Below are 27,432 nucleotides of genomic sequence, written 5' to 3' on the forward strand. Positions count from 1 at the left end.
GCTGCGCTGTCCCCATCGGGGTAAATACTCAAATATCACCCGCAAGCACTGCCCTCCTCGTCCTCCTGTTTATTGCGGGCCCCTGGAAATCTATACTGTACGCTGTATCCCTATGCCCGGGCTGCAAAAAGGTAAACAAAAAATAAACTTTAACGCACGTTCCTGTCACCGGCCGCAGCGATGTTCCGCCTCGGCCGGTGATAGGTTGAGCGCACTGTCATGTAAGAAGCCGGCCGGCTTCTTACATGACAGTGGGCTCAGCCTATCACAGGCCGAGGCGGAACATTGCTGTGGCCGGTGGTAGGCTGACGGCTGTCGGACGTTCCCGTCCCCAGGAAGAGCGAAAGGCCGACGTAGGAACATGTGTTAAAGTTTATTTTGTTTACCTTTTGCAGCCCGGGCATAGGGATACAGCGTACAGTATAGAGTGTCAGAGCCGGCGGCCCGCCCCTCGTATAGCTATTTCCCTCATTTCATATAGCCATTCCCCTCCTTACATAATATGAAATGATAAAAAAAAGTGGGTATTCATTTACCTCCTATGTTGTAAATTCACATTTTCAGCAGCCTAAAAAAAAAAAATAATTATAAAATATATATATATATATATACACACACACACACATAGTAGAGCCTCTATTTAGAATAATCATTGACTTATTTTTCACACCTTTTTAATTACCAAGTATTAAATTATTTCCTGTTCACATCTATAATTTCTCGTCCAAATTTAGTTGTTCTTTCTGAAGTGAGTAGGTGGTGCGGCTGTGCTCTGTGTAGTAAGCAGATGGCTGGAGATTACGAGGGAAAAGACATCCAGTTTGTTTTTCCTATGTGCTCCCCAGCTCTGTGACACTGTTGTCTAGCCTGATATTCCTGTGTTGTTTATGGCTTCAAGATTCATAGTTGTGATCTCCATGTTTTTACATAGGACTATACAATAGTATGAAATTGAAAAGTAAAGTGAATTTTTTGGAGAACTGGATGAATTAACTTTAAAGTAAATCTGTCATCAGTATCACCTGCATTAAGCTGTCATACAGGCTTGTAGTGTGGGTGATACTGAGCAAAACAATACTTTCCGTGTCCCGAACCATCCAGACGTTCCACAGTTATTTAGCTTTTTCTTCATATGTTAAAGAGGTCCTTAGGTCACCCGCCAGGTTCACCCTTTCCCTGCTCGCGTGGCAGGTTGACTCTACGGCGCATGCGCTGCTTCACCCTGGAAGTGGCGCATCCGATGTAGAGTAAACCAGCAGCGCAAGGAGGGAGCGGGATTATGCATATGGATGAGCCGCCCTGAGATGATGTAGAAGACAATCAAAAAAAAGCACCACCCCTGTTCTCAGGTTATGGAACTGAGCTGCACAACATGAGGACAGGTGTGGTGCTTTTTTTGGAAGAAATAAGCTCTGTTTTTCTAATGCTCAATTTTTTAAAGTTTGCTAAGAAATGTAAAGTTTGATAGCTAATAGACAAAGTAATGTTTTAGACTCTTTCATGATTCCTCTATAGCTCATGGTTGTTACTATCCAATGTTGCACTTTTCTAATCTGTTCTGTTGATGTAGTGGGAGTCTTATACTGGGAGTTGTAGTTTTGCAACAGCCAGAGGTCCACAGTTTTGAGGCAAATGCTTTAGAAGATAAGAATATATTTATTTTTTTACGTATTGATACACTGCTCAAAAAAATAAAGGGAACACTTAAACAACACAATGTAACTCCAAGTCAATGACACTTCTGTGAAATCACACTGTCCACTCAGGAAGCAACACTGATTGACAATCAATTTCACATGCTGTTGTGCAAATGGAACAGACAACAGGTGGAAATTATAGGCAATTAGCAGGACACCCCCAATAAAGAAGTGGTTCTTCAGGTGGTAAAAAAAGACCACTTCTCAGTTCATATGCTTCCTGGCTGATATTTTGGTCACTTTTGAATGCTGGTGGTGCTTTCACTCTAGTGGTAGCATGAGACGGAGTCTACAACCCACACAAGTGGCTCAGGTAGTGCAGCTCATCCAGGATGGCACATCAATGCGAGCTGTGGCAAGAAGGTTTGCTGTGTCTGTCAGCGTAGTGTCCAGAGTATGGAGGCCAGTGCTGTGGAGTCTGAGTCGAGGAGTCGGACGAAATTTTGGGTACCTGGAGTCGGAATTGGCAAACAATGCACCGACTCCGACTCCGACTCCTACTAAGATCGGAATAAAAAAAAAAAAAAAAAAAGCAAGTTTAAATGTCCCAATTCCCAAAAAGTTATAATTAATGACTTCTCTACTGTAAGAATAAAGACCAATGCATGCAGTGCCTCACGTAACCGCAAAACTAACATGTTAAGTGACCATGAAGAAGCATGCTTTTCATGTGCTTCACTATATGGCACGCAACGCACAATTAGGAGCGGCAATACTTATACTTTCCATAGTGTTGTGTTCTGCTGTTACAGGGAATCCATGGGTAACCTAGCGTCTCACTGATAAGGGATTAAGTAAATGTTTTTTGCAGGACTAGAGACACTTGTATAAGTGAAGGGAATGGAGGGTCAATAGTTCAAGACTGAAGCTGTAAATCATTGGAAAAACTGCTGCCATTCAGCTAAGGCTATAACAACTTGTAAACTCCGATTGTTAGCTTAAACTTTAAAGGGGTACTCCGCCCCTAGACATTTTATCCCCTATCCAAAGGATAGGGGATAAGATGTCAGATCACCGGGGTCCCGCTGCTGGGGACCCCCGGGATTTCCGCTGTCATTACTGCACAGAGCAGACTCGCTCCGTGCGTAATGACGGGCAATACAGGGGCCGGAGCATCGTTATGTCACGGCTCCGAACCCTCGTGACGCCCCGCCCCCTCAATACAAGTCTATGGGAGGGGGTGTGGCGGCCATCATGCCCCCTCCCATAGACTTACATTAAGGGGGCGGGTCGTGACGTCACGAGGGGCCGAGCCGTGACGTCACGATGCTCCGGCCCCTGTATCGCTGGTCATTACGCACGGAGAGAGTCTGCTCTGTTCAGTAATGATAGCGGGGTGCCGCAGCCAAGATCTTGGGGGTCCCCAGCAGCGGGACCCTGGCGATCTGACATCTTAACCCCTATCCTTTGGATAGGGGATAAGATCTCTAGGGGTGGAGTACCCCTTTAAACCTGACTATGGGATTCTACTAGGGATCGACCGATATTGTTTTTTTTAGGGCCGATACCGATAATCGGTGCAGGTTAGGGCCGATAGCCGATAACTTATACCGATATTCCGGTATAAGTTATCGGCTATTTAACCCCCTGCGACACTGCTGCAGATCATTGATTTAAAGCGGGCGCTTTAAATCATTGATCGGCAGTGGCTTTTGCGGGGCCATAGGCCGCCGCCTCCACCCGCTTCTCTCTCCCTACCTGTCAGGGTGGTCCGGGCCATCCATCCATCCTTGCTGTAGTGTCCGGGGGCGTTCCGGGTGAAGAGTGAACCGGTCCGGCCTGTCCTTCTTCTCCGGCGGTCATCTTCTCCACTTCGGGCAGGCTTCGGCCTAGTACGCTGCATAGACGCCGCTGCGCAGTGACGCCCGTGCGCAGCGACGCACCTCACGTCACGGCGTAGCGGCGTCTATGCAGCTACTAGGCCGGAGCCTGCCTGGAGTGGAGAAGATGACCGCCGGAGAAGAAGGACAGCCCAGACCGGTTCACCCTTCACCCGGAACGCCCTCGGACACTACAGGAACGATGGATGGCCCGGACCACCCCCATTACGGGTAAGTTTAATATTTTTTATTGACTCGGAGGGTGGGAGAGGGGCCCGACCGGTATAGCGGTATGGGCAAAAATCCATACCGGTATACCGCCCAGCATCACGGTGGGGGGTGCGACGCGGTGCGGTGGGTCGGGGGTGCGGTGCGGTGGGTCGGGGGTGCGACGCGGTGCGGTGGGTCGGGGGTGCGGTGCGGCGGGTCGGGGGGGTGGCGGTCGCGGTGCGGTGGGCATTATCGGCTTATCGGCAAGGTTCATCCCTAGATTATCGGCTTATCGGTCGATCCCTAGATTCTACTAGGGAAATCATGTTTTATAATAAATGCCCCTTCCTGGATCCTCCCACTGCCTTCTTCAGCAGCAGATCAGCACACAAAAAGGAGAAGGCAGCAGCTTCTGCCTAACTACCTCTCTCTGCTAGAAGAGCTTAGAAGAACTTGGTGGAACAGCTTCTTGGATTCAACTGTAAGTGTTTATAAATACATTCGCATATTAATACTGAGGAGTCTGAGTCGGAAGTACAAAAAACGGCGCAGTCGGAACATTTATCTACCGACTCCACAGCCCTGATGGAGGCGCTACCAGGAGACAGGCCAGCACATCAGGAGACGTGAAGGCGGCCATAGGAGGGCAACAACTCAGCAGCAGGACTGCTGCCTCCGCCTTTGTGCAAGGAGGAGCACTGTCGGAGCCCTGCAAATGACCTCCAACAGGCCACAAATGTGCATGTGTCCACTCAAAAACAGCCACAGACTCCATGAGGGTGTATGAGGGCCCGACATCCACAGGTGGGGGTTGTACTTACAGTCCCAACGCCGTGCAGGTCATTTGACATTTGCCAGAGAACACCAAGATTGGCAAATTTGCCACTGTTGCCCTGTGCTCGTCACAGATGAAAGCTGGTTCACACTGAGCTCATGTGACAGTCTGTATACGCCACGGAGAACGTTCTTCTGCCTGCAACATCCTCCAGCATGACCGGTTTGGCAGTGGGTCAGCAATGGTGTGGGGTGGCATTTATTTGGGGGGCCGCACAGCCCCCCATGTGCTTGCCAGAGGTAGCCTGACTGCCATTAGGTACCGAGATGAGATCCTCAGACTCCTTGTGAAACCATATGCTGGTGCGGTTGGCCCCTGGGTTCCTCCTAATGCAAGACAATGCTAGACCTCATGTGACTGGAGTGTGTCAGCAGTTCCTGCAAGAGGAAGGCATTGATGCTATGGACTGGCCCTCCCGTTCCCCAGACCTGAATCCGATTGAGCACATCTGGGACATCATGTCTCGCTCCATCCACCACAGACTGTCCAGGAGTTGTCGGATGCTTTAGTCCAGGTCTGGGAGGACATCCCTCAGGAGACCATCCGCCACCTCATCAGGAGCATGCCCAGGCATTGTAGGGAGGTCATACGGGCATGTGGAGGCCACATTCACTACTGAGCCTCATTTTGACTTGTTTTAAGGACATTACATCAAAGTTGGATCAGCCTGTAGTGGGGTTTTCCACTTTGATTTTGAGTGTGACTCCATATCCAGACCTCCATGGGTTGATAAATTTGATTTCCATTGATAATTTGTGTGTGATTTTGTTGTCAGCACATTCAACTATGTAAAGACGAAAGTATTTCATACAATGAATTCATTCATTTAGATCTAGGATGTGTTATCTTAGTGTTCCCTTAATTTTTTTGAGCAGTGTATATTATGGCATAAATGCCTTTTTCTTTCTACCTGCCTGGATTTCAAGCTGTAAAAGAGGGTAATAATAAGACACTGACAATGGTATCATATAAAAACATGGGTCCCTGTTTCCATAACTACCAGAGATGGTTTTGAAGAAGGTGTAGTGGGCGAGAGATAGTTGACTGAATTCCCTGCTAGAGTGTACACAGGAAGTCCATTACAGGATTTACGCTAGAGAGAAAGTTCTGCTAAGAAAGAAAGTAGAGCTGGAAATGTCCATTAAAAGATTAAAGAAGGGTTCAGAAATTAGGCCCCCCCCCCATTTTTTCCTTTTTTTTTTTTTTTGCCCTTACTGTAGTATTTTTGGTAAAATAAATGATGCCATTACAAAGGTAGCACAACAAAAGAAGAAAAAAAAAGCTCTCATACGGTCTTGTAAGTGGAAATGAAAAAATTTATGACTATTAAAAGGCGGGGAGGGGAGAACGCAAAAATGAAAATTAGTGTCCTTAAGGAAGAGCTTTCCAAACTGGGTACTTGGTGCTATGAAACATTTGTGTCAGCGTCAGTCTCCGGGTGTGCCGCGGGACCGTATTGTCCAGCAGCAACTGCTGCTGGTCACTGTTAAATGGGTACGGCCTGTGTGACAGATAAAGTGACCGGCGTTAAGGCTGCTTTAAATTGGTGAGCTGCCAGGACTGACGGGACCCGCTGAGACTCCGAGCCTCCATCTGGGCCTGACGGACTGCGCTGAGTTACACAGGGCAGGTGTGAATGCAAGGACACAGTGTGGGACCTGGAGGGAGGTAATGATGTGGTACACAAGATGGGCAAGAAATGAAGTGACACTGGAGGGGGGCCGGAGGAGGCTGGTAAAATTGTAGGACATGCAGCGTGATACGTCCAACAACTATGCGTGTCTAAAAAGGGTGTCCCCAACATAAGTTTGGAAAGCTCTGCCTTAAGGAGTTAAAGGGCTATTTATACTCCAATAATGGAGTATATGTTATGATTTGTTCATTTGTGGGTGACCATACTGATTATTGCCCAATGAAGGGGGATGGAAGATGTGAGAGAAGAGTCGCATTGGCTGTCCCTGGGGGCATCATGGCTGGCAGGCTGCATATATTCAGTTAATATCTCCACATTAAAGGGGTTCTCCACCATAAGGTGATTTTAGTACGTACCTGGCAAACAGTAATGGACATGCTTAGGAAGGATCTGCGCTTGTCTTGGAGCTAAATGACTATGTTGTGAGATTACCATAATACTGTGGCTAGCTTTTTGTGAACTGGTATTTCCTGCTTGACTTTTCTTTTTTTGACTACAAATCCCACAATTCCATTTTCCTCCCTCTCACACATCAGCCACCCCACCTATTGACATATAAATGAGCTGCATCCATTCAAAAGACCTGTGGTTTTCAATCAGAGTGCCTACAGCTGTTGCATTAGTTGCAGTTGATCTCTCCCACCAAGCGATCCCTCCACCCATTGAAGCAGACAGGCTCCCTGTCATCAGCTGACTAGTGATGTCAGGTCTCGGTCGCATTGCAAGCTGGGAAAAATCTGAGACAACAGTAATTTTGTATGCTGTTAAAAATAAATATTGGAGTTAAAATCACAGAAGAATTATGAGAAAACCGTCACACACAGGTACAGACACTATATTCTGAACTACACTAACTTTACAGCCCCTGTAGCACAGTCAAGAACAAAAAAAATCCTGGAATAACCCTTTTTAAGAGCATATTGATGTGTTCATGGTCACACTATGGAAAGTCTATGCCTGAGGCCCGGTGGCATACTACTGGGTAGTGCAGTAATAACACTTTCGGAGGCCCATTTGTGGGTAATACCGTGAAGGACAGAAAAGCCACTTTAAACTCTGCTAAGTAAAGATTGATTGTTTGTCTTTCAGCCCAGTATTAGAGCTGAGAAGTTCTCCCAGTTTTCCTCCGTATAAGCAGATTACATGCATTTAATTGCTGCTGACTTAAACACTTAAGGAAATTTGTGCTCCTTCTGTATTATTGTCAGCATTTGTCTGCAGAATTTTGTCCCGCGTGTTTGTGTTGGGACCATTGTGTTGAATAAGGAGGATTCCCGTAGTTATAGCCTCCTCTCTATATGTAATTGTGCCTATGGGCTATCCACCCTTTGCCTGCCTGTGAAGATCTTTCTTTGGGTGCATTTAAGCAGGAGTCCCATTTTTTTTAAATTATTATTTTTTTTTTTTGGCAAATAAAAAAAAAAAAATACAAACTGCAAGTTCAGAAGTTCTTTATCCTTTGGGAAAATTATTATTTTTTTTCTTTTAACTATAAAATCTAGCTTAAATGCTTAAATTGCCATGTTCCCATATTAATTTGCTTACACACACTGTCATATTGTACTTTGTTGTAAATTTTGGGGAACCGTTCAGCGATCCTTTTAGACTTTGTTCTATCACAAACCACCCACTTCCTCCCTGCAGTTCCTGCTTTGTGAGTCTTTGGGCTATCACACGGGACTTTATCTATTTCGTTCATCGCTTTTGTGAGACGTTTTTATTGCCACTGTATCTTGTAGATCACGGTTTCCCAACCAGGGTGCCTCCAGCTGTTGAAAAACTACAACTCCCAGCATGCCCGGACAGCCAAAGGCTGTCCGGGCATGCTGGGAGTTGTAGTTTTGCAACTGCTGGAGGCACCCTGGTTGGGAAACACTGTTGTAGATACTGTTCCTTGCTCCTATGTCATAACCATTGTGGAACTTTTTAGGATCACCAATGGTTATAAACCATTATATAAATATTTATCAGTAATTTACATAGAGTCCATTGTGTCATTCGCAAAGCTCTACACTAGTGGTCTTCAAACTGTGGACCTCCAGATGTTGCAAAACTACAATTCCCAGCCAACGGCTATCTGTGCATGCTGGGAGTTATAGTTTTGCAACATCTGAAGAGCCACAGTTTGGAGATCACTTCTCCGCACTTGCTGGTTACAGAAGATGTAATGGGATGAAGGGTGGGGAGGGTCTAGATACTATTGTATCTAGTCCTATTGTATTATACATAGAAATATTTCTTTGACTTGTCAGCAGCTGATGTTAAAGAAATCCACGTTGGTATCGCTTTCTTTGTTTGCAGCTTGTAGCGTTAAGCACAGGAATGATCGCTTGTCATGTAAGCCTTTACTTTGTACACGGACACTTAGAAGAGCTGACAGGTTCTCTTTAAAAGGCACAAATTCATTATGGAGGGGTCTGTTTGAGTAAATCCTTATATTACATATAAAGAAATATAAGAATAATTATATTATTAATAATAATAATATATATATATTTTTTTGTAAGAATTCAGTGTCTGTTACTTTTCACTGTGTAAATAAATTGTTCTCAGGCACTGTTCATGGAACTTTCATGGAACTTCTGAACGTTGCTGTGAGGTGAACTCAATAGACAGTGATCAGGAGTAAATGGAGTAGTGTCCAAGCATGCACACTACTGCTCTATTCACCTCGGGAGCAATTGTTTTCCATTCACATGATCCGTCCTAGTGCCTAGAACCCTCCCGTTCAGCTAACTATCTCATACCTGAGGATAACTTTTAATATTGCAGTGAAAATCCCCAAAAAGTTTCTTTAAAATGGGTTATTCCATTGCCTATCCATCATTGTGTGGGTCCAAGGCTTAGCTCCTTGGACCCACACAGAACAATAGACATCCTCGAACATGGCTGGACTGCGGTACCGGATAGAATCACAGATGTATGTACAGAGCATTCTGGAAAGTCTTTTGATCCGTTCACTTTTTACACATTTGACAAAGAATGTTAGAAATCTTTGCTAACTTATGTCAATGCAGTATTTAAATTTTTCCTTTTTTAATACGATAAGTATTCAGACCCTTTACTCAGGACTTAGTTGAAGCACCTTTTGGCAGCGATTACAGCCTCTAGTCGTCTTGGGGATAATTTGGGGATTTTTTCTATTCTTCTCTGCTGACACGACCCCTCCCATAGGCTTGCATTGAGGGTCAGAGCGTGACGTCACACGGGGGCGGAGGCGTGACGTCACATGCCGCCTGCCCTGTGGTCGCCAGTAATCAGACCCGGAGCAAACATGCTACGGGGACTGATTTTAACTGGGGTGCTGCGTGCAAGATCACGGGGGTCCCCAGTGGCGGGACCCCCCCCGCGATCAGGCATCTTATCCCCTATCATTTGCATAGGGGATAAGATGTCTAAGCTCCGGAGTACCCCTTTAAACTCTGTCAGGCTGGATGGGGACCATCAATAGAACACATAGAAACAATACAATTGAGCTCCTAAATGATAATCACATCAAGGATGTATGGCCATACTCTCAGAGCCCCTCTCAACTCCACCAAGCACACTAAATAATACACCAACGTAGGGCAATAATATACTGACTGCACGACAACTTGATTTCATCACAACGAGTGAGTTAAAATTCAAAACAATTCACGGTTTCAAGAAAATATTATTCCGACTTTAATTCATCTTTCCATATTCCACAAAGGACACTTTATAATAGCATATCAGCAGCAGAAAATAGCAGCATAATCTGTAGTTTCACCAGTCATGGCAAAATGTTTCGGGAGCGGACGCCCCTTATATCGACCGTCAATAGGAGCCATTTGCAGGTCTCTTCAGATATGTTCCATTGGGTTCAGGTCAGGGCTCTGGCTGAGTCACTCAAGGACATTCACAGAGTTGCCCCTAAGCCGCTATTGTCTTGGCTGTGTGCATAGGGTCATTGTCTGGTTGGTAGGAGAACCTTTGTACCAGTCTAAAGTCCTCAGCACTCTGGACCAAATTTTCATTAAGATTATCTCTTGTACTTTGCTCTATTCAGTTTTCCCTCAACCCTGAGCAGTCTTCATGTCCCCACCATACTTCACTGTAGGGATGGTATTGGAAAGGTGTTGAGCAGTACCTGGTTACCTCCAGACATGACACTTATAAATGAGGCCAAAAAAGTTAAATCTTGGTTTCATCAGACCCGATAATCTTGTTTCTCACAGTCTGAGAGTCCTTTAGGTGCATTTTGCAAATGTCAGGCGGCTTTCATGTGTCTTTTGCTGAGCAGAGACTTTGTTGGCGCCATAAAGCCCAGATTGGTTGAGTGCTCTAGTGATAATTGACCTTCTGGAAGTTTCTCCCATCTGCACACAAGATCTTTGGAGCTCAGACAGTGACCATTGGGTTACTTAGTATGGCGGCTTAGTTTTTGCTCTGATGTGCTGTATTTTTCCAAATCATGTCCAACCAGCCAGGGTGTAGAAACATCTTTAAAGATGATGAAGAATATAAAATGCAAGAAGCGCTTCATGGTGTAGTTCTCCTGTTACAAATGCAGCCGCCTAGGATAACAGCGCTCACCGTACGGTGGTCCCTCAACATACGATGGTAATCCATTCCAAACGGACCATCGTTTGTTAAATCCATTGCATGTTGAGGGATCCGTGCAATGTAAAGTATAGGACAGTGGTCTACAACCTGCGGACCTCCAGATGTTGCAAAACTACAACACCCAGCATGCCCGGACAGCCAACGGCTGTCCGGGCATGCTGGGTGTTGTAGTTTTGCAACATCTGGAGGTCCGCAGGTTGAAGACCACTGGTATAGGAAGTTGTACTCGCCTGTCACCGCTGCCCTGGATGTCGCCTTCCATTGCTGTCGCCGCGTCCCCGTGGTGTCCCGGACGCTCCGGCAAGGCCTCTGCTTCCCGGGATCCTCGCTCTCCGTCACCGCCATCATGTCGCTACGCACGCAACTCCTATTGGATGACGGTGTGCGCAGCGGCGTGATGACGACGATGGAGAGCGCCGGCGATGGAGGGGATCCTGAAGAGGACGCGCCGGAGCCCCGAGGACAGGTAAGTGATTGTCACCGGACCACACGGGGCACCGTAAACGGCTATCCGGTGGCAGTTGAAGCAGTCTGCGCTGCCGGATAGCCGTTTATGTAATGGCCCCGACATACAAAAGTATCGTATGTTGATACTGCCTCTGAGAGTGATCGTATGTTGAAATGATCGTATGTCGGGGCCATCGTAGGTCGGGGGGGGGGGGGGGGGGGGGTCACTGTATATAGTTGTGTACAGTCAGGCACAACTCTGAGAATCATGTAAATGGACAACAGCCGGCTGCAGCCTTCACTCTTCGTCTTGACCAATAATCAGAGCAATATCAGTACCTCCACTCCTTGAATGATTTCCAGCACAATCTGGGGACAAGAAACGGATATCTGTGCATATACAAACTCCAATTGTTATTGCTGAATGACACAATTTAAGGACAGACTTCTTTCTCAGATTCTGGTGAATGTGAAGAGGTGAAGAGGTCTGTCCGACCTTGAAACGTGTCATTCAGCAATAAAAATTGGAGTTTGTATATGCACAGATATCCGTTTCTTGTCCCCAGATTGTGCTGGAAATCATTCAAGCAGTGGAGGTTATTGATATTGATATTGTTATTGATAAAGAGAAATGGGAGGCTCCCAGATCCTTGTATGCATTGCACGCCACACAGCAAAGTAAAGCCATTAAGTGTAATTGCTCACATCCCATACTAAAGTTTTCCTTCAAAGTTGCTGACCTGTAAGTGTTGTGCGATCCTTAACCGCCTCGTGCGCAGCGTCTCCCCTGATAATAAGTGTATTTCATTATCGTGTGATCTCCTTGAAACCCAAACTGCTCCTTCAGGAAGGCTCAGACAAGCACTACGCCAAGTAATATTAAAAATGCATGGCGTGCAGAAAGATATATTCTAAGAGGACCTTCATTTGATTTCCTGAAGGCACTTCATGTTGCCTTATGGGCCTGAAATATAGAACTCATCCTGGACGTCTAATATTAAATACATAATTCATTTGTTTAAATACATATCTAGACATGAGAGTTGTCTGCATTTATTTTGCGTGCAACAAAGTTTTTCTTAATTCGACGGGATATTCCTATCGGAGTGACAGGGATTCCCACAAATCATTGAAATCGCACGGCAGTACCTTCCTTCTAGTGATCAGAGGAGGTGTCGATGGTTGAGACCCCCCCCCAAACACACACACACACTGTTTCAGCAAATGGCTACTTATATAGCACTGGACCTCCAGCTATTGCAAAACTACAACTCCCAGCATGCCCGGACAGGCACATGCAGGATTTGAAGCTGTGTTCAGTAATTTACTTAGCGTTGACCTCTGCAGCATAAAATCTGCAGCTCCAAATCCTGTGCATCAAATAGGCATAGGATACTGTTCGTGTGAATACATCCTTAGGGTAGGGTCACGCTTGCTCTATTTGTGCTGTGTATTTTCCTACCCATTAAAGGGAATAGCAAAATACGCAGCTGATTTTGCTACCCATTGACTTCAATGGCTATGAAAATATGCTGCAGCAAAATACAGCACGTGTGGCCCTACCCTAAGGGTGTATTCACATGTACAGTATCCTATGCATATTCGATGCGCAAGATATGAAGCTGCAGATTTGAAGCTATGTTTAGTCATTTTGCTTGCACTAAACTCTGCAGCTTCAAATCGTGTGAATATACCCTTAGGGTAGGGTCACATGTGCCATATCCTGCTGCATATTTTCCTACGCATTGAAGTGAATGGGTAGCAAAACCAGCTGCACAAAATACTAAGCAAAACCCTACCTTAGGGTGTATTTACGCGTACAGTATCCCGCACAGTATTTTCACCTGCAGATTTCAGTGTTGCCTAAATGACACAGCTTCAAATCCTGCACATCAAATATGCACAGGATACTTACTGTACATGTGATTAGACCTTAAAGGGGTACACCGTTGGATTTATTTATTTTTTTAAATCAACTGGGGCCAGAAAGTTAAACAGATTTGTAAATTACTTCTATAAAAAAATCTTTACCCTTCCAGTACTTTTTAGCAGCTGTATACTACAGAGGAAATCCTTTTCTTTTTGAATTTCTTTTTTGGCTTGTCCACAGTGCTCTCTGCTGACACCTGATGCCCGTGTCAGGAACTGTCCAGAGCAGGAAAAAATCCCCATTGCAAACCTATGCTGCCCTGGACAGTTCCTGACACTGTGGACAAGACAAAAAAGAAAATAATTTCCTCTGTAGCATACAGCTGCTAAACAGTACTGTAAGGGTAAATATTTTTTTTAATAAAGTCATTTACAAATCTGTTTTAAAGGACAACTGTAGTGGTACACTTTTATATATGCCCGTGCCCGTGCCTCAAAAACAAACAAAATAAACTCATACATACCTTCCTACAAGCCCCCGCTGGTCCGGCACAGGCCTCACGGTCCGGCAGTGCTGACGTCATTTCACTTCCTGGGGACGGGGACGCGACAGAGCTGTCGGCGTATCACCGGCCGTAGCGATGTCCCGCCCCGGCTGGTGATAGGCTGAGCCCACTGTCATGTAAGAAGCCGGCCAGAGCTCCTTACATGACAGTGGGCTCAGCCTATCACCAGCCGAGGCGGGACATCGCTACGGCCGGTGATACGCCGACAGCTCTGCGGCGTCCCCGTCCCCAGGAAGTGGAATGATGTCAGCACTGCCAGACCGTGAGGCCTCTGCCGGACCAACGGGGGCTTGTAGGAAGGTATGTATGAGTTTATTTTGTTTGTTTTTGAGGCACGGGCATATATAAAAGTGTACCACTACAGTTGTCCTTTAACTTTCTGGCACCAGTTGATATATAAAAAAAAAAAAAAGTTTTCCACCGGAGTTCCCCTTTAAAGCAACGATTACCTAAAATTGACCTGTTTCAATCTATATGCTTTTTTAGGACATATGAACCATGACAGCCAAAGGCTGTCCGGGCATGCTGGGAGATGTAGTTTTGCAGCAGCTGATTAAGAAACGCTGCTATAGATAAAGGTAACTGATTTGGTCTGTAGTAAGAAAAAGAAGAAAATAAAACATTTTTAAGGGCAATGGGCTTTTTTTATTTATTTTTTTTTTCCTCTGCTAACAACCATTCTCCATGTTTTTTCTCTACTGCTGTCAGATCTCACCAGGAGGGCAGGAGGCAGCTGCACAGACAATTGCTGGGGATGGTTTGCTGGGTGGCAGCGCGGTGACATCCTCCGCCATGAGTGACGCTTCTAGAAAGCAGCTGAGATTTGTTCACATGTTCAGCACCCTTGGATTTCTGGATGACACATGCATTATGTGGACAGAGATACTTGTTAGTTGCCTTCACATTCCTTTGATAAAAACTTTTTAGTGTTGTTGGCCATTCTGTCTATTAGGGGGGGGGGGGGGGGGGGATAAACACTTTTAAAGGCGTACTCCCTTTTTTTTTTTTTAAATCAACTGGTGCCAGAAAATTAAACACATTTGTAAATGACTTCTATTAAAAAATCTTAATACTTCCAGTACTTATTAGCTTCTGAATACTACAGAGGAAATCCTTTTCTTTTTGGAACACAGAGCTCTCTGCTGACATCACGAGCACAGTGCTCTCTGCTGACATCTCTGTCCATTTTAGGAACTGTCCAGAGTAGGAGAAAAACCCCATTGCAAACATATGCTGCTCTGGACAGTTCCTAAAATGGACAGAGATGTCAGCAGAGAGCACTGTGCTTGTGATGTCAGCAGAGAGCTCTGTGTTCCAAAAAGAAAATAATGTCCTCTGTAGTATTCAGCAGCTAATAAGTACTGGAAGGATTAAGGTTTATTAATAGAAGTAATTTACAAATCTGTTTAACTTTCTGGCACCAGTTGATTTAAAATAAAAAATAAAAAAGTTTTAAACCGGAGTACCCCTTTTAATCCTTGTATAATCAAAAATTCCTCAACTTTCCAATATATTTTCCTTTTAGTGTGTGTGTGTGTGTATATGTATATATATATGTATATATATATATATATATATATATATATATATATATATATATGTATATATATATGTATATATATATATATATTTATTTATTTATTTTTTATCCGTAATTAGAAACGTTTCTAGAGGCTGAAAAGCCTATACCGATGTTTCCTTGCAAAACTACAACTCCCAGCATGCCCGGACAGCCTTTGGCTGTCCGGGCATGCTGGGAGTTGTAGTTTTGCAACAGCTGGAGGCACCCTTGTTGGGAAACACTGGCCTATACAGACTGAATACTGAGCTAAGTATCCTGGATCTCAGATGGCTACAGTGTACCAGATAAAGAGAGGCTTGTGCAGCTGCCAGGAGGATTTCCCAGACTAGATACAAGAAGTGTAACAAATCTGGGTCTGTATAGAGATGTAACATTTATGAAAATTCTGAAGGGGAAAAAAATAAAATGGAAATTTTGAGATCAGGATAGTTTTACAACTTAAAAATAATTTTAATGCTGGATGTTTTCCTCACCATTTGGGTTGAGAGGAGGGAAAAAAAAAATGTTTTGGGCAGACTCCGTAAATCAGGGCCAATGTTTGGCTATTTTCTGAGAAAGGAGTGTCGTTTTTTTTGTGTTGTTTTTTCCTCGACAGGTATTTTTCCACGGTATTTACTAATTTCCCCCCAATGTTTTGCATTTTTTTACAACTGCTCTTGAGCGCCCAGATTTTCCAGAGCTGAAATCCTCCACACGTTTTATGTGAGAGCATTAATAAATATATTGGGATTTTTCAAAATTGTCTGGGACATGCCTCTTTTTTTGGCGACAACACCCCTTTTTCTAGGTTTTCTGTGTAAAATGGAGACTTGGTCGGGTTTTTGGGATTTTTCGGTTGCAAATTCTGGCGCACTAAGGCTAAGTTTCCCCCTGTTTTTTCTTCTGGCAGTTTTTGGATATCTGCCACTGCAGTTTTTGAGCCAAAGTCAGAAGTGGATCCATAAGGGAGGAGAAGTGTAAGTCCTTCCTTTATATGTCCTATTCCTTTTGAATACATTTCTGGCTTTGGCTCAAAAACTGCAGTGGCAGAAATCCAAAAACTGCCAGAAGAAAAACTTATACTAAGCGTTCTCGCACCTTTCTGCTTCATGGATATTAGTTTTTATTTCCATGGCAAATTGCACCGAATAAAGAGTCAGTGACATTACTTTTGCCCTATCACTTCCACTGCTAAAACACCTACCTTTTGTACTGTAAATGGGTTTGGTCCACTGGGGATGATCGCCTGCACTGTTAATGTGCTAACAGTTCCTTGGTCCACTGGTCACGTCTCCTCCTCTAGCCCCACCGGACCACGGCCTGAGCCGCCTCTCAGCAGTGACTTGGAGCCAAGGCTGACATGAGATCTTGTGCAGGCGTTCTACTGAAAAAATGAACATGTTTACCCCTGGGGCTCTTACGTCGAGGAACCCTAAGGGTAATTGTGCACGATTTGTCCTCTATATAATCCGTATAAGTTCATTAGTATTGTTCTTGCCAGCAGTTGTATTGTTATTGCCAAGGAGGACTCTGCCATAAACCTCCGAAACGCTTTGCGACACAGGCAACTTGTTTTTTTGAATGGTGTTTTATCTGTCAATTTTAAAGGAGTAGTCCAGATAAGGGATACATTTCAGATAGCGGGGGGTCAGATTGCTGGGAACCCCCGCGATCTCTCGTACGGGTCCCCGGTTCTCCGGCCCGATAGCGTGTGTCGCCCACTGCACAAAGCGGCGGCCGACATTCCCCGCTCAATACAGCGCTACGGCAGCGCTCCGGCTCTGCCATAGAGTTGTATTGAGGGGGTGGGAGTGTCAGCCACCACTTTGTGCGGTGGTCAACACTCCCCCTGCTGGGACCCCGTATGGAAGATTGCGGGCAGTCCCTGCGGTCGGACTCCCACTATCTGAAATTTATCCCCTAGGATAAATTTATCTGTGGATAGGGGGATACGTTTTTCAGGACTGGACTACTCCTTTAAATAAACATTCCCACCTCTGTGGAGGGCCCTGGGATATGGAGCGAACAGCTGCCTATTTTTTTTGTTATTTATCTGGATTTTGGGAATAGATACATATCCACATCCCCCAATGTGGAGTAAATTTACATCTGCACTTTGTTCTGTAAATATTGAGCCCCCCACTGATTAGAAGAGTTCGTCCTCTACTCCGTGGCTTCTAGTGACCTCTATCTAGTTTCTCTAGGTGGCCCTGTAGATTTATAATGGGGCTGCGTCGGTGTGTTACTCGAAAACTAAGGGAATTTTCAGGGCGCACAAAATATTTTAGAAAGATGTCCACAGCTGCTGATTTCTCCTGATCGCCTCTGCTCTCGGGTACTCCCTGATTTCTGTGATAGATAATTTACAGAACATTCTGAGACTGTCCCATATATCTGTATGGGGTTTGCAGGAATCTGGCTGTCAGGGCATGCTGGGAGTTGTCATTTTGCAAGAGCTGGGCAACCACAGATTGGTTATCTCTACTGTAGAACCGGTTTTGATCAGATACATTGTTTCCTGACTTGTTTACAAATTCTTAAGAAAACCTTAAACTTAATTTTCTGGAATCCCATTACATTATGGGAAATGGATGGGGATTTAGTGGGTAACAATGCAGCCCAGGATGTATTCCTGATGAATATATTACAGATTGTTTATTAATGTATGAATTAATTTATTTTTGTTCCTTTTATTGGTTAATGAATGAATGATCCCCACAGGGCTGTAGTAAGGATGCCTCAGCTAATAGCACATTGCACATTTCCTTCTTGCTCCTAGGAAGTCTTTACATATTTGTCAACTTGTGTGTTGAAATGAGCCTTTTCAGTGGATAATAGGATGCACGGCCGGAGTTAATGTATTACACTTGTCACAGTAGTTTATATTGGTTAAAAACACACACACACACACATACACGCAGGCAGCTGGGTTTCTGTAAGGCTGAATCTCCAGTTACAGAGAGCAGGCTGTATAAGTGGTGAAATAGATGTCTGCCTGCCGCGCTCTACTCAGCAGCCTGTGACAATCCTGAAGCAGGAACATGAATCTTACACGTAGCTTCCCTTTATATCCTTCAGATACCGGCCAGAAAAAGACCCTGGAGAAGAAAGATGGGCGACGAATGTCCTTCCAAAAGCCAAAGGGAACCATGGAGTACACGGTAAGCTTTGTCCTATGCACTTTCAATGTATGCCCCCCCCCTCCCATGGAGCGTGCATTCTGCCGACGACTTCTCATTGCACTGGTCGTATACTGGGATTTTTGTTTTTTCGTTATTGCACTGTATACTTATAAACCCAGTTTGCTATATTTGCAGAAGTGCCTTAGCTAAAACAAGACGTGATGAGTATGTATCAGCACTGGAGAGAATCGTGGAAATCTACCTTGACCTTGCCTGGGATGAATAACCTTGCATCCTCCTCCTGGTCACTGTCATTGATTTGATGCTTAAAGATTCTAGCTCCTTTTTTTTCTGTAGCTTCTGAAAATGGAGCCTTTCTAATGGCTATGTTCTTGAAATGACCCTCAAAACCCTCCTGCAGTCGGCTTCTCATTCTGTTACTATGGGAAACCGAATTGGAAATTGTGAAGCCTTGAGGAATCCAGTTTTATTCCATCAATCTCTGCCTCTCACCCGAGAGGAAATAGACGTTTGACTTACAATGTGTATTACCATAGATCTTTCACCCCCATCCATATTATTGCTGGTTCTGCTGCTTGTTTTTGTTGTGCTTGTGCTTCATAGCCTGTCACATCTCTATAACAAGGATCATCTCGTATTTCCCTGGAATTCGCTTTATTCTTTCATTGTCTTACTGAATGTTATCGTACAAATCTTCGCTGACCACGGCTTGTAACTTAAGACTTTTTTATTTTATTTTTTTTATTTGCCTATTTCCTAACAAGGGGAGAAGATTTATTAACCCCTTTAGCACCAAGACATTTTATAGCTATCTTGTGACATATCCACGTGCTTGACTGTGTTTTGAACTCCAATATAAGTGAATGGAGAAAGCCGTGCGAGCTCGGCCAACATCTTTGTTCAAAGCAGCTGCTTTAATGGATTGCAAGACCTCTGTTCTGAAAATATATGTGGGTTCACAGGATATGCCTTAAGCTAGGTAGCCCAAATTTGACGTATAGTTTTGCATATCAGCCGATGAAAGTAAATGTTGCCATATTGTGACCTGTAAGTTGCAAGGAGCCAATAGTTGCCAGAAATCAATACAGGATGGATTTCTGTTTTCCATGGGTTGCAATATGGCATGACATGTGGGTAAATTGTTTGAAGGACTGTGGGTAAATTGTTTGAAGGACTTATAAGGGATTACATACAGGAATACATAGGGGGTAATAGTATTATAAGTGATAGCCAGCATGGGTTTACTAAGGATAGAAGTTGTCAAACCAATCTAATTTGCTTTTATGAAGAGGTGAGTAGAAGCCTTGACAGAGGAATGGCTGTGGATATAGTGTTTCTGGATTTTGCTAAAGCGTTTGATACTGTCCCTCACAGACGTCTGACAGGTAAGTTAAGGTCTTTGGGTTTGGAAATTTTAGTTTGTAACTGGATTGAACACTGGCTCATGGAGCGTACCCAGAGAGTGGTGGTCAATGATTCGTACTCTGATTGGTCCCCGGTTATTAGTGGTGTACCCCAAGGTTCAGTACTGGGCCCGCTGTTGTTTAATTTATTTATCAATGATATAGAGGATGGTATTAACAGCTCTATTTCTATCTTTGCAGATGACACCAAGCTTTGTAGCACCGTACAGTCTATAGAGGATGTGCATAAGTTACAAGATGACTTGGATAGACTAAGTGTCTGGGCATCCACTTGGCAAATGAGGTTCAATGTGGATAAATGTAAAGTTATGCATCTGGGTACTAATAACCTGCATGCGTCGTATGTCTTAGGGGGGATTAAACTGGTAGAGAAGGATCTGGGTGACTTGTAGATCACAGACTACAGAATAGCATGCAATGTCAGGCTGCTGCTTCCAAAGCCGGCAGGATATTGTCATGTATAAAAAGAGGCATGGACTCAAGGGACAGGGACATAATACTCCCCCTTTATAAAGCATTGGTACGGCCTCACCTGGAATATGCTGTTCAGTTTTGGTCGCCTGTTCATAAAAGGGACACTGCGGAGTTGGAAAGGGTGCAGAGACGCGCGACTAAACTAATATGGGGCATGGAACATCTTAGCTATGAGGAGCGATTAAAGGAGTTACAATTGTTTAGTTTTGAGAAGAGACGTTTAAGGGGGATATGATAAACGTATATAAGTATATAAATGGCCCATACAAAAAATATGGAGAAAAACTGTTCCAGGTCAAACCCCCCCAAAGGACGAGGGGGCACTCCCTCCGTCTGGAGAAGAAAAGGTTTAGTCTCAATGGGCGACACATTTTCTTTACCATAAGAACTGTGAACTTATGGAACAGTCTACCTCAGGAACTGGTCACAGCAGGAACAATTAACAGCTTTAAAACAGGGTTAGATACATTCCTGGAACAAAATAACATTAATGCTTATGAAGAAATATAAAATCCCATCCCTTCCCCAATATCGCGCCAAACCCCTACCCCTTAATTCCCTGGTTGAACTTGATGGACGTATGTCTTTTTTCAACCGTACTAATTATGTAACTTTCAATAGCCATCATGCAGAGTCGTAAACCACCTCATAGGCATTACCTTTAAAGCAGTGTCTCCTGCTGTTGCAAAAATATAACTCCCAGCATGCTGAGACAGCTGGAGAAACATTTTTTGGACAACACTGCCTAAAAGGGTACGTCCTAATTGTGCTTCCGGCGGCATGATATGTCAAAAACTTCTGATGCTTCGGATCCTGTGACTTTCTTGCAGACTATTGCAATCTTGCAGACAGAGTTGGCTCAAGTCCCAAACAAATCTATGGGACTTCTGGCAATGCCATCTCCAGATCGCAGTAGTCTGCTAGATCAAAGTGGCCCCAATGTTTTTGAACATACCCTGTTGCCGGAAGCGCGATTTAAAGGTGCCTCAAGCATATTCTGTGGATGTGTCCGATAGATCACAGAAATGACAGTTCACTGCACTACATCTGTCTGTTCAAGTGATTGCCCTAGTAAGGATCTTCAAATTTTAATAAAACATTTTTTTCTATATTTTTTTTAAAGTCCCCTATAATTAAATTCAAATCACCCTCTTTTTTTCCCCCTTTAACCCCTTCACGCAGAATGTTGTGTATATATATACGGCGGGTGATGTGATGGGTTCGCACATTCCGCCGTGTATATATGTATGCCATTCAGTTAATTGGCCGGCCCGCGGCATCGCGCGGGTTAAACTTGCCTGCTCCCGCTGTTTCCGGCAGCAGGCAAGTTCGGCTTCAGGACCAGGGACCTATTAGATGTGGTCCCCAGTCCAGGATTGTGAGGGGGGCCACGGGTGTGTGGGCGTCTTCATGCGGCGGGCATCCTGATGAGTTGGGTCCGTGGTGGTGCAGGAGGTGTGCGGAAGTCTGGTGGCGGCGAGGTATGACTGCGGCGGTGGAGATTTTCAATGTGGCCCTTTAGCAGTAGCAAAACTATAACTGCCAGCATGTCCAGACAGTTAGGGCATGCTGGGAGTTGTAGTTTTGCAACAGCTGGAGTACCACCATTTGGAGACCATTAAGTAGTGGTTTCTAAACTGTGGTCCTCTAGATGTTGCAAAACTACAACTCCCAGCATGCCCACACAGCCGGCATGCTGGGAGTTGTAGTTTTGCAACATCTGGAGGACCACTGTTTGAAGACCACTGTAGTGGTCTCTAAAATGTGACCATCTTATGTTGTAAAACTACAACTCCCAGCATGCCCAGACAGCCGTTGGCTGTCTGGGCATGCTGGGAGTTGTATTTTTGCAACATCTGGAGGACCACAGTTTGGTGACCACTGTGTAGTGGTCTCTAAACTGTGGACATCCATATGTTGGAAAACTACAATTTATTCATTTATTTACTTTTTGCACTTTTTTGGGGAGCATATGCGGTCCGTGCCACCGGAGACTGTTCTGCGCTGTGTGGCCGTGGAGTTTGCGGTCCGGCCATACAGCATAAAACAATCGCTGGTTGCACAGACCACAAACACCCACGAAAAAGCGCAAAAAAAAAAAAACCTGCACCAAAAAAGTTGTGGTCAGTAATAATTCACTCATCAGCAATCCGCGCAGTATGTACATGGGGTCCGGCCCAGCTACACAGCGCAAAACAGTCGCTGGTGGCACGGACTGCATACGCCCCCCCCCCCCCCCCCCCCCCCCAAAGAGTGCAAAAATAAAAAACCTGCATCTCAATAAACGTAAAAATCACTACACCACACCTAAACTACACATTGTAATAGAGTGAAAACACTACATTTACATACTTACACCCCCCCCCCCCCCCCAATAAAATACAAATACCCCAGTAGTGTTTCAGTGGAGGAGGCATACACCTTGGGCTTGTCTCCAACACCGAGACCGCCAATGAGGGAGAGGAGAGAGACCCCACATTTCTTTCTCCTCCCCCATCATCATCCAGTGATGATGAGCCCCCAGAATTCAGTGCAATGCCAGTAGAGGTCCCCTATACAATTCCCCCTGTCCCCCATATAGGTGACTCCGCCTGGACTCCAGTCCGGACGGTTATGAGCCACTGATTTCTGGGTTTGTTGGCCACCCAGAAATCCAAATGGACCCCACAGTCCTCACTGAAATGTTTTTTATTTTTTTTTCAGTGAGGACTTTGTCAATTTGATGGCGGTTCAAACAAACTTTTGCACCCTGCTGCTTTCTTGTGCACATGGCAGATTTTTTGCGACAGATGTTTCTCTGGCAGAAATCCCAATTCCGGAGTCCGCAGTAAGCACAGACATGTCTATTCTTTCTGTGGAGTCCACATAGAAATGCCGCAGTTCTGAGCACTCATAGCACCGGCATGTTCTGCCAGCGCTCCGATGACGGTGAAATGTCCGCACGGAAATTTTCCATGGGGAGATTCCATCGTCTAAACATAGCCTCAGCTGCCCTTATACAAATAACTAATTTAGGCCTCAAATGCGCATGGCACTCTCTCACTTCGGAGCCCTGTCGTATTTCAAGGCAACAGTTTAGGGCCACATATGGGGTATTTCTGTACTTGGGAGAAATTGCTTTACTTATTTTGGGGGGATTTTTCTCCTTTTGCCACTTCTGAAAATGAAAAAATTGGGGCTACACCAGCTTGTTTGTTTAAAAACTAATTTTTTTTTACATTTGCATGCTGGGTTTTTCCTTTTTACTTTTCATTTTCACAAGAGGTAAAAGGAGAAATAGCTCCCGAAAATTTGTAATATGCAATTTCTCCCGAGTAAGGAAATACCCCCTATGTGGGCGCAAAGTGCCCTGCGGGCGGACAACAGGGCTTAGGGGTGTGAGAGCACCATGTACAATTGAGGTCTAAATTGGGGATTTACACAGGGGTGGCTAAAAATGCAAAACCCACATGTGACCCCATTTTGGAAACTATACCCCTCAGAGAATGTAACAAGGGGTGCAGTGACCATTTACACCCCACAAGTGTCTGAAAGATTTTTGGAACTGTGGTTCCTGAAAATGAAAAATTTTCATTTGCACAGTCCACTGTTCCAAAAATCTGTCTAATGCCAGTGGGGTTTAAATGCACACTGCACCCCTTATTACATTACGTGAGGGGTATAGTTTCCAAAATGGGGTCACATGTGGGAGGGGGTCCACTGTCCTGGCACCACAGGGGCTTTGTAAAGGCACATGGCCCCCAACATCAATTCCAGCGAAATTCTCTCTCCAAAATCTCAATGGCGCTTCTTCTCTTCTGAGCAATCTATTGCGCCCACAGAGCACTTTACATCCACGTATGAGGTATTTCCATACTCAAAAGAAATGGGGTTACAAATTTTGGGAGGCATATCTCCTAATACCCCTTGTAAACATGAATAATATGGGGTAACACCAGCATTTTAGTGAACATTTTTTAATTTTTAATTCTCACATCCAACTTTGACAAGAATTCGTCAAACACCTGTGGGGTGTTAAGGCTCACTGTACCCCGTGTTACGTTCCATGAGGAGGATTTTTTTGCTTTTCTGGCACCATGGGAGCTTCCTAAATGCAACATGCCCCCCAAAAACCATTACAGCTAAATTCTCTCTCCAAAATCCCAAAGTTGCTTCTTCCCATCTGAGCCCTCTACTGCACCCACAGAGCACTTTACATCCACATATGAGGTATTTCCTTACTCAAGAGAAATTGGGTTACACATTTTGGGGGGCTTTTTCTCCTTTTAACCCTTGTGAAAATGAAAAAAAAATGGGTCTACAAGAACATGTTACTGCAAAAAATAGTTTTTGAGTTTTCTCCTCCACTTTGCTTCTATTCCTGTGAAACATCTAAAGGGTTAACAAGCTTTCTGAATGTCATTTTAAATACTTTGAGGGGTGCAGTTTTTATAATGGGGTCATTTATGGGGTATTTCTCATAGAAAGGCCCCTCAAATCCACTTGAAACGGAAATGACCTCTGAAAAACTCAGATTTTGAATTTTTCATGAAAAATTAAAAAATTGCTGATAAACTTTGAAGCCCTCTAATGTCTCCAAAAAGTAGAAACTTGTCATCTTTACGATTTCAATATAAAGTAGACATATTGTATATGTGAATCAATATAAAATGTATATGGCATGTCCATTTTCCTTACAAGCAGAGTGTTTCAAAGTTAGAAAAATGCTAAATTTTCTTATTTTTTAATTTTTCACCAAGAAATGATGCAACTATTGACAAAAAGTTACCACTATCTTAAAGGGGTTATCCAGGAAAAAACTTGAGAGATATTTCTGGCTCCAGAAAGTTAAACAGATTTGTAAATTACTTCTATTAAAAAAATCTTAATTCTTTCAGTACTTATGAGCTGATGAAGTTGAGTTGTTCTTTTCTGTCTAAGTGCTCTCTGATGACACGTGTCTCAGGAACTTTTCACAGTAGAAGCAAATCCCCATAGCAAACCTCTTCTATTCTGTGCAGTTCCCGAGACAAGCAGAAATGTCGGCAGAGAGCACTGTTGCCAGATAGAAAAGAACAACTCGACTTCAGCAGCTGATAATTATTGGAAGGATTAAGATTTTTAAATAGAAGTAATTTACAAATCTGTTTAACTTTCTGGAGCCAGTTGATATATATATATATATATATAAAAAAGTTTTTTTCCTGGAATACCCCTTTAATGCTCCACAATGCCTTTTAATCTGTCATCTGAATGGTTCCACAGAGTTAGGCTGTGTTCACACGTTGTGGTTAATTAGCGGTACCACATCTAATTACCGCATGCCTTTTTTCTGCAATTATTTTGCCACAAGTTAATGTTGTGCATTTTGAAGTGATTTTGCGTAATCTCTACAAAACTTGCATGCGGTAACTAGTTGCGTTACCCCTAATAAGCCACAATGTGTTAACACAGCCTTTAAATGGGTATTCCAGGAATATCAACTGGCTCCAGAAAGTTAAACAGATTTGTAAATTATTTCTATTAAAAAATCTTAATCCTTCCAGTACTTATCAGCTGCTGAAGTTGAGTTGTTCTTTTCTGTCTGACCACAGTGCTCTCTGCTGACACCTCTTCTTGTCTCAGGAACTGTCCAGAGTAGGATTTCCCCATAGCAAACCTCTAATGCTTTGGACAGTTCCTGAGACAAGCAGAGGTGTCAGCAGAGAGCACTGTTGTCAGACAGAAAATAACAACTCAACTTCAGCAGCTGATAACTACTGGAAGAATTAAGATTTTTTAATAGAAGTAATTTACAAATCTATTTAACCTTCTGGAGCTGGTTGATATGTTTTAAAAAAAAAGGTGTTTTTTCCTGGAATACCCCTTAAAGGCATTGTATTATACCAAGTTGACTATTGTTTAGTTTACCAATTCCTTTTCACCCCTTGAACCGCCATCATTTTCGTAGAGATCAGGGTATAATGCTTTCTTGTTTCACTCGATGCCACTTTTGAATACTTTTTCGTCTCCAGTTATTTCTGTTGTTCTGTCCTTGTGAAAATCTCCTTTCTCTGTTCATTGTCTGGGTGTAACTAGTTAGGTGACTGATGTTGGCAAAACAAAACCAACGTCATCCATCACCTGCATCACTCACATCAAGGTTCGTGATCTTCTTGTGCCGGGGACGTATGACCTTGTCCTCTGAAATGGAACCTATAAATTGTTTGTTTACACTGTTTTTGCCATAATTTTGGACATTTGTGGCAGAAATCTTCCATTATATTAGCACAGCTGTAACTTATTTACTGAGAAATGGTGATCTATACCCTGGGTTCTCAAGGGGTACGCCACGGGTTGCTTGTGGGGGGGGGGGGGGGTACGCAAAAGCGTTGACAAATACCGTCCATGCATTGGCCAGTATTTGTCAGCGCATAGCTGCGGCAGCTCACTGTACAGTAGCGCGGCCCGGCTACTGTAAGTGAGCTGTGTGGTTGCCGGGAAGACGTGCGACCTCCCCTGATGTTGCGCGGAGTTGCCGCACAGCGCAGGAGGACATCACACGTCAGTGTGGCCCCGCCGAACGGGACGTGCTGCGTAAAGGAACACCTAACAGGTGACCGAAGGACGCCAGGTAAAAAATGCCAGTTTAAAACAACTATATGGGCCGGAGCACAAGGCATTAAAATGGAGGGGGAGAGGGATAATGGCGGAGGGGGAATGGGGAGTAATAAAGCACAAGGCATTAAAATGTATTACTTTATTACTCCCCATCCCCCCTCACCCCCCCCTCTGCCATTATCCCCCCCCCCTCCATCTTAATCCCCATTGCACCATTCCCCCTCCCTCTGATCCCCTTTTGCCATATCAGATAATAATGGCACAAGGGGATTAAGTTGGAGGGGGGAAAATGTCAAAAGGGGGATCAGAGGGAGGGGGGAATAATGGCACAAGGAGATTAATATGGAGGGGGGGGGTGGTTGATTACCCCCCCCCCCCTCCATCTTAATCCCCTTGTGCTATTATTCCCCCTCCATCTTGATCCCTTTGTGCCATTATTATCCGATATGGCAAAAGGGGGGGATCAGAGGGAGGGGGAATAATGGCACAAGGGGATTAAGATGGAGGGGGGGGGGGTAATGGCAAAA

At 44.3% G+C, this 27,432-nt stretch overlaps 1 protein-coding gene across 3 annotated transcripts in view; it reads left to right on the forward strand.

The window, feature by feature from the left end:
* OXR1 (oxidation resistance 1) overlaps positions 1-27,432 on the forward strand; it is a 618,048-nt gene that overhangs the window by 490,783 nt on the left and 99,833 nt on the right. For all 3 annotated transcript variants that reach the window (XM_056522574.1, XM_056522575.1, XM_056522578.1), the window contains one exon: positions 18,364-18,446. In XM_056522574.1, coding sequence (XP_056378549.1) covers positions 18,364-18,446 — 83 coding nt within the window. The remainder of the gene's footprint in view (positions 1-18,363; positions 18,447-27,432) is intronic.

The sequence above is a fragment of the Hyla sarda genome, chromosome 5 (genome assembly GCF_029499605.1).
Source record: "Hyla sarda isolate aHylSar1 chromosome 5, aHylSar1.hap1, whole genome shotgun sequence".
NCBI classification, from domain to species: Eukaryota; Metazoa; Chordata; class Amphibia; order Anura; family Hylidae; genus Hyla; species Hyla sarda.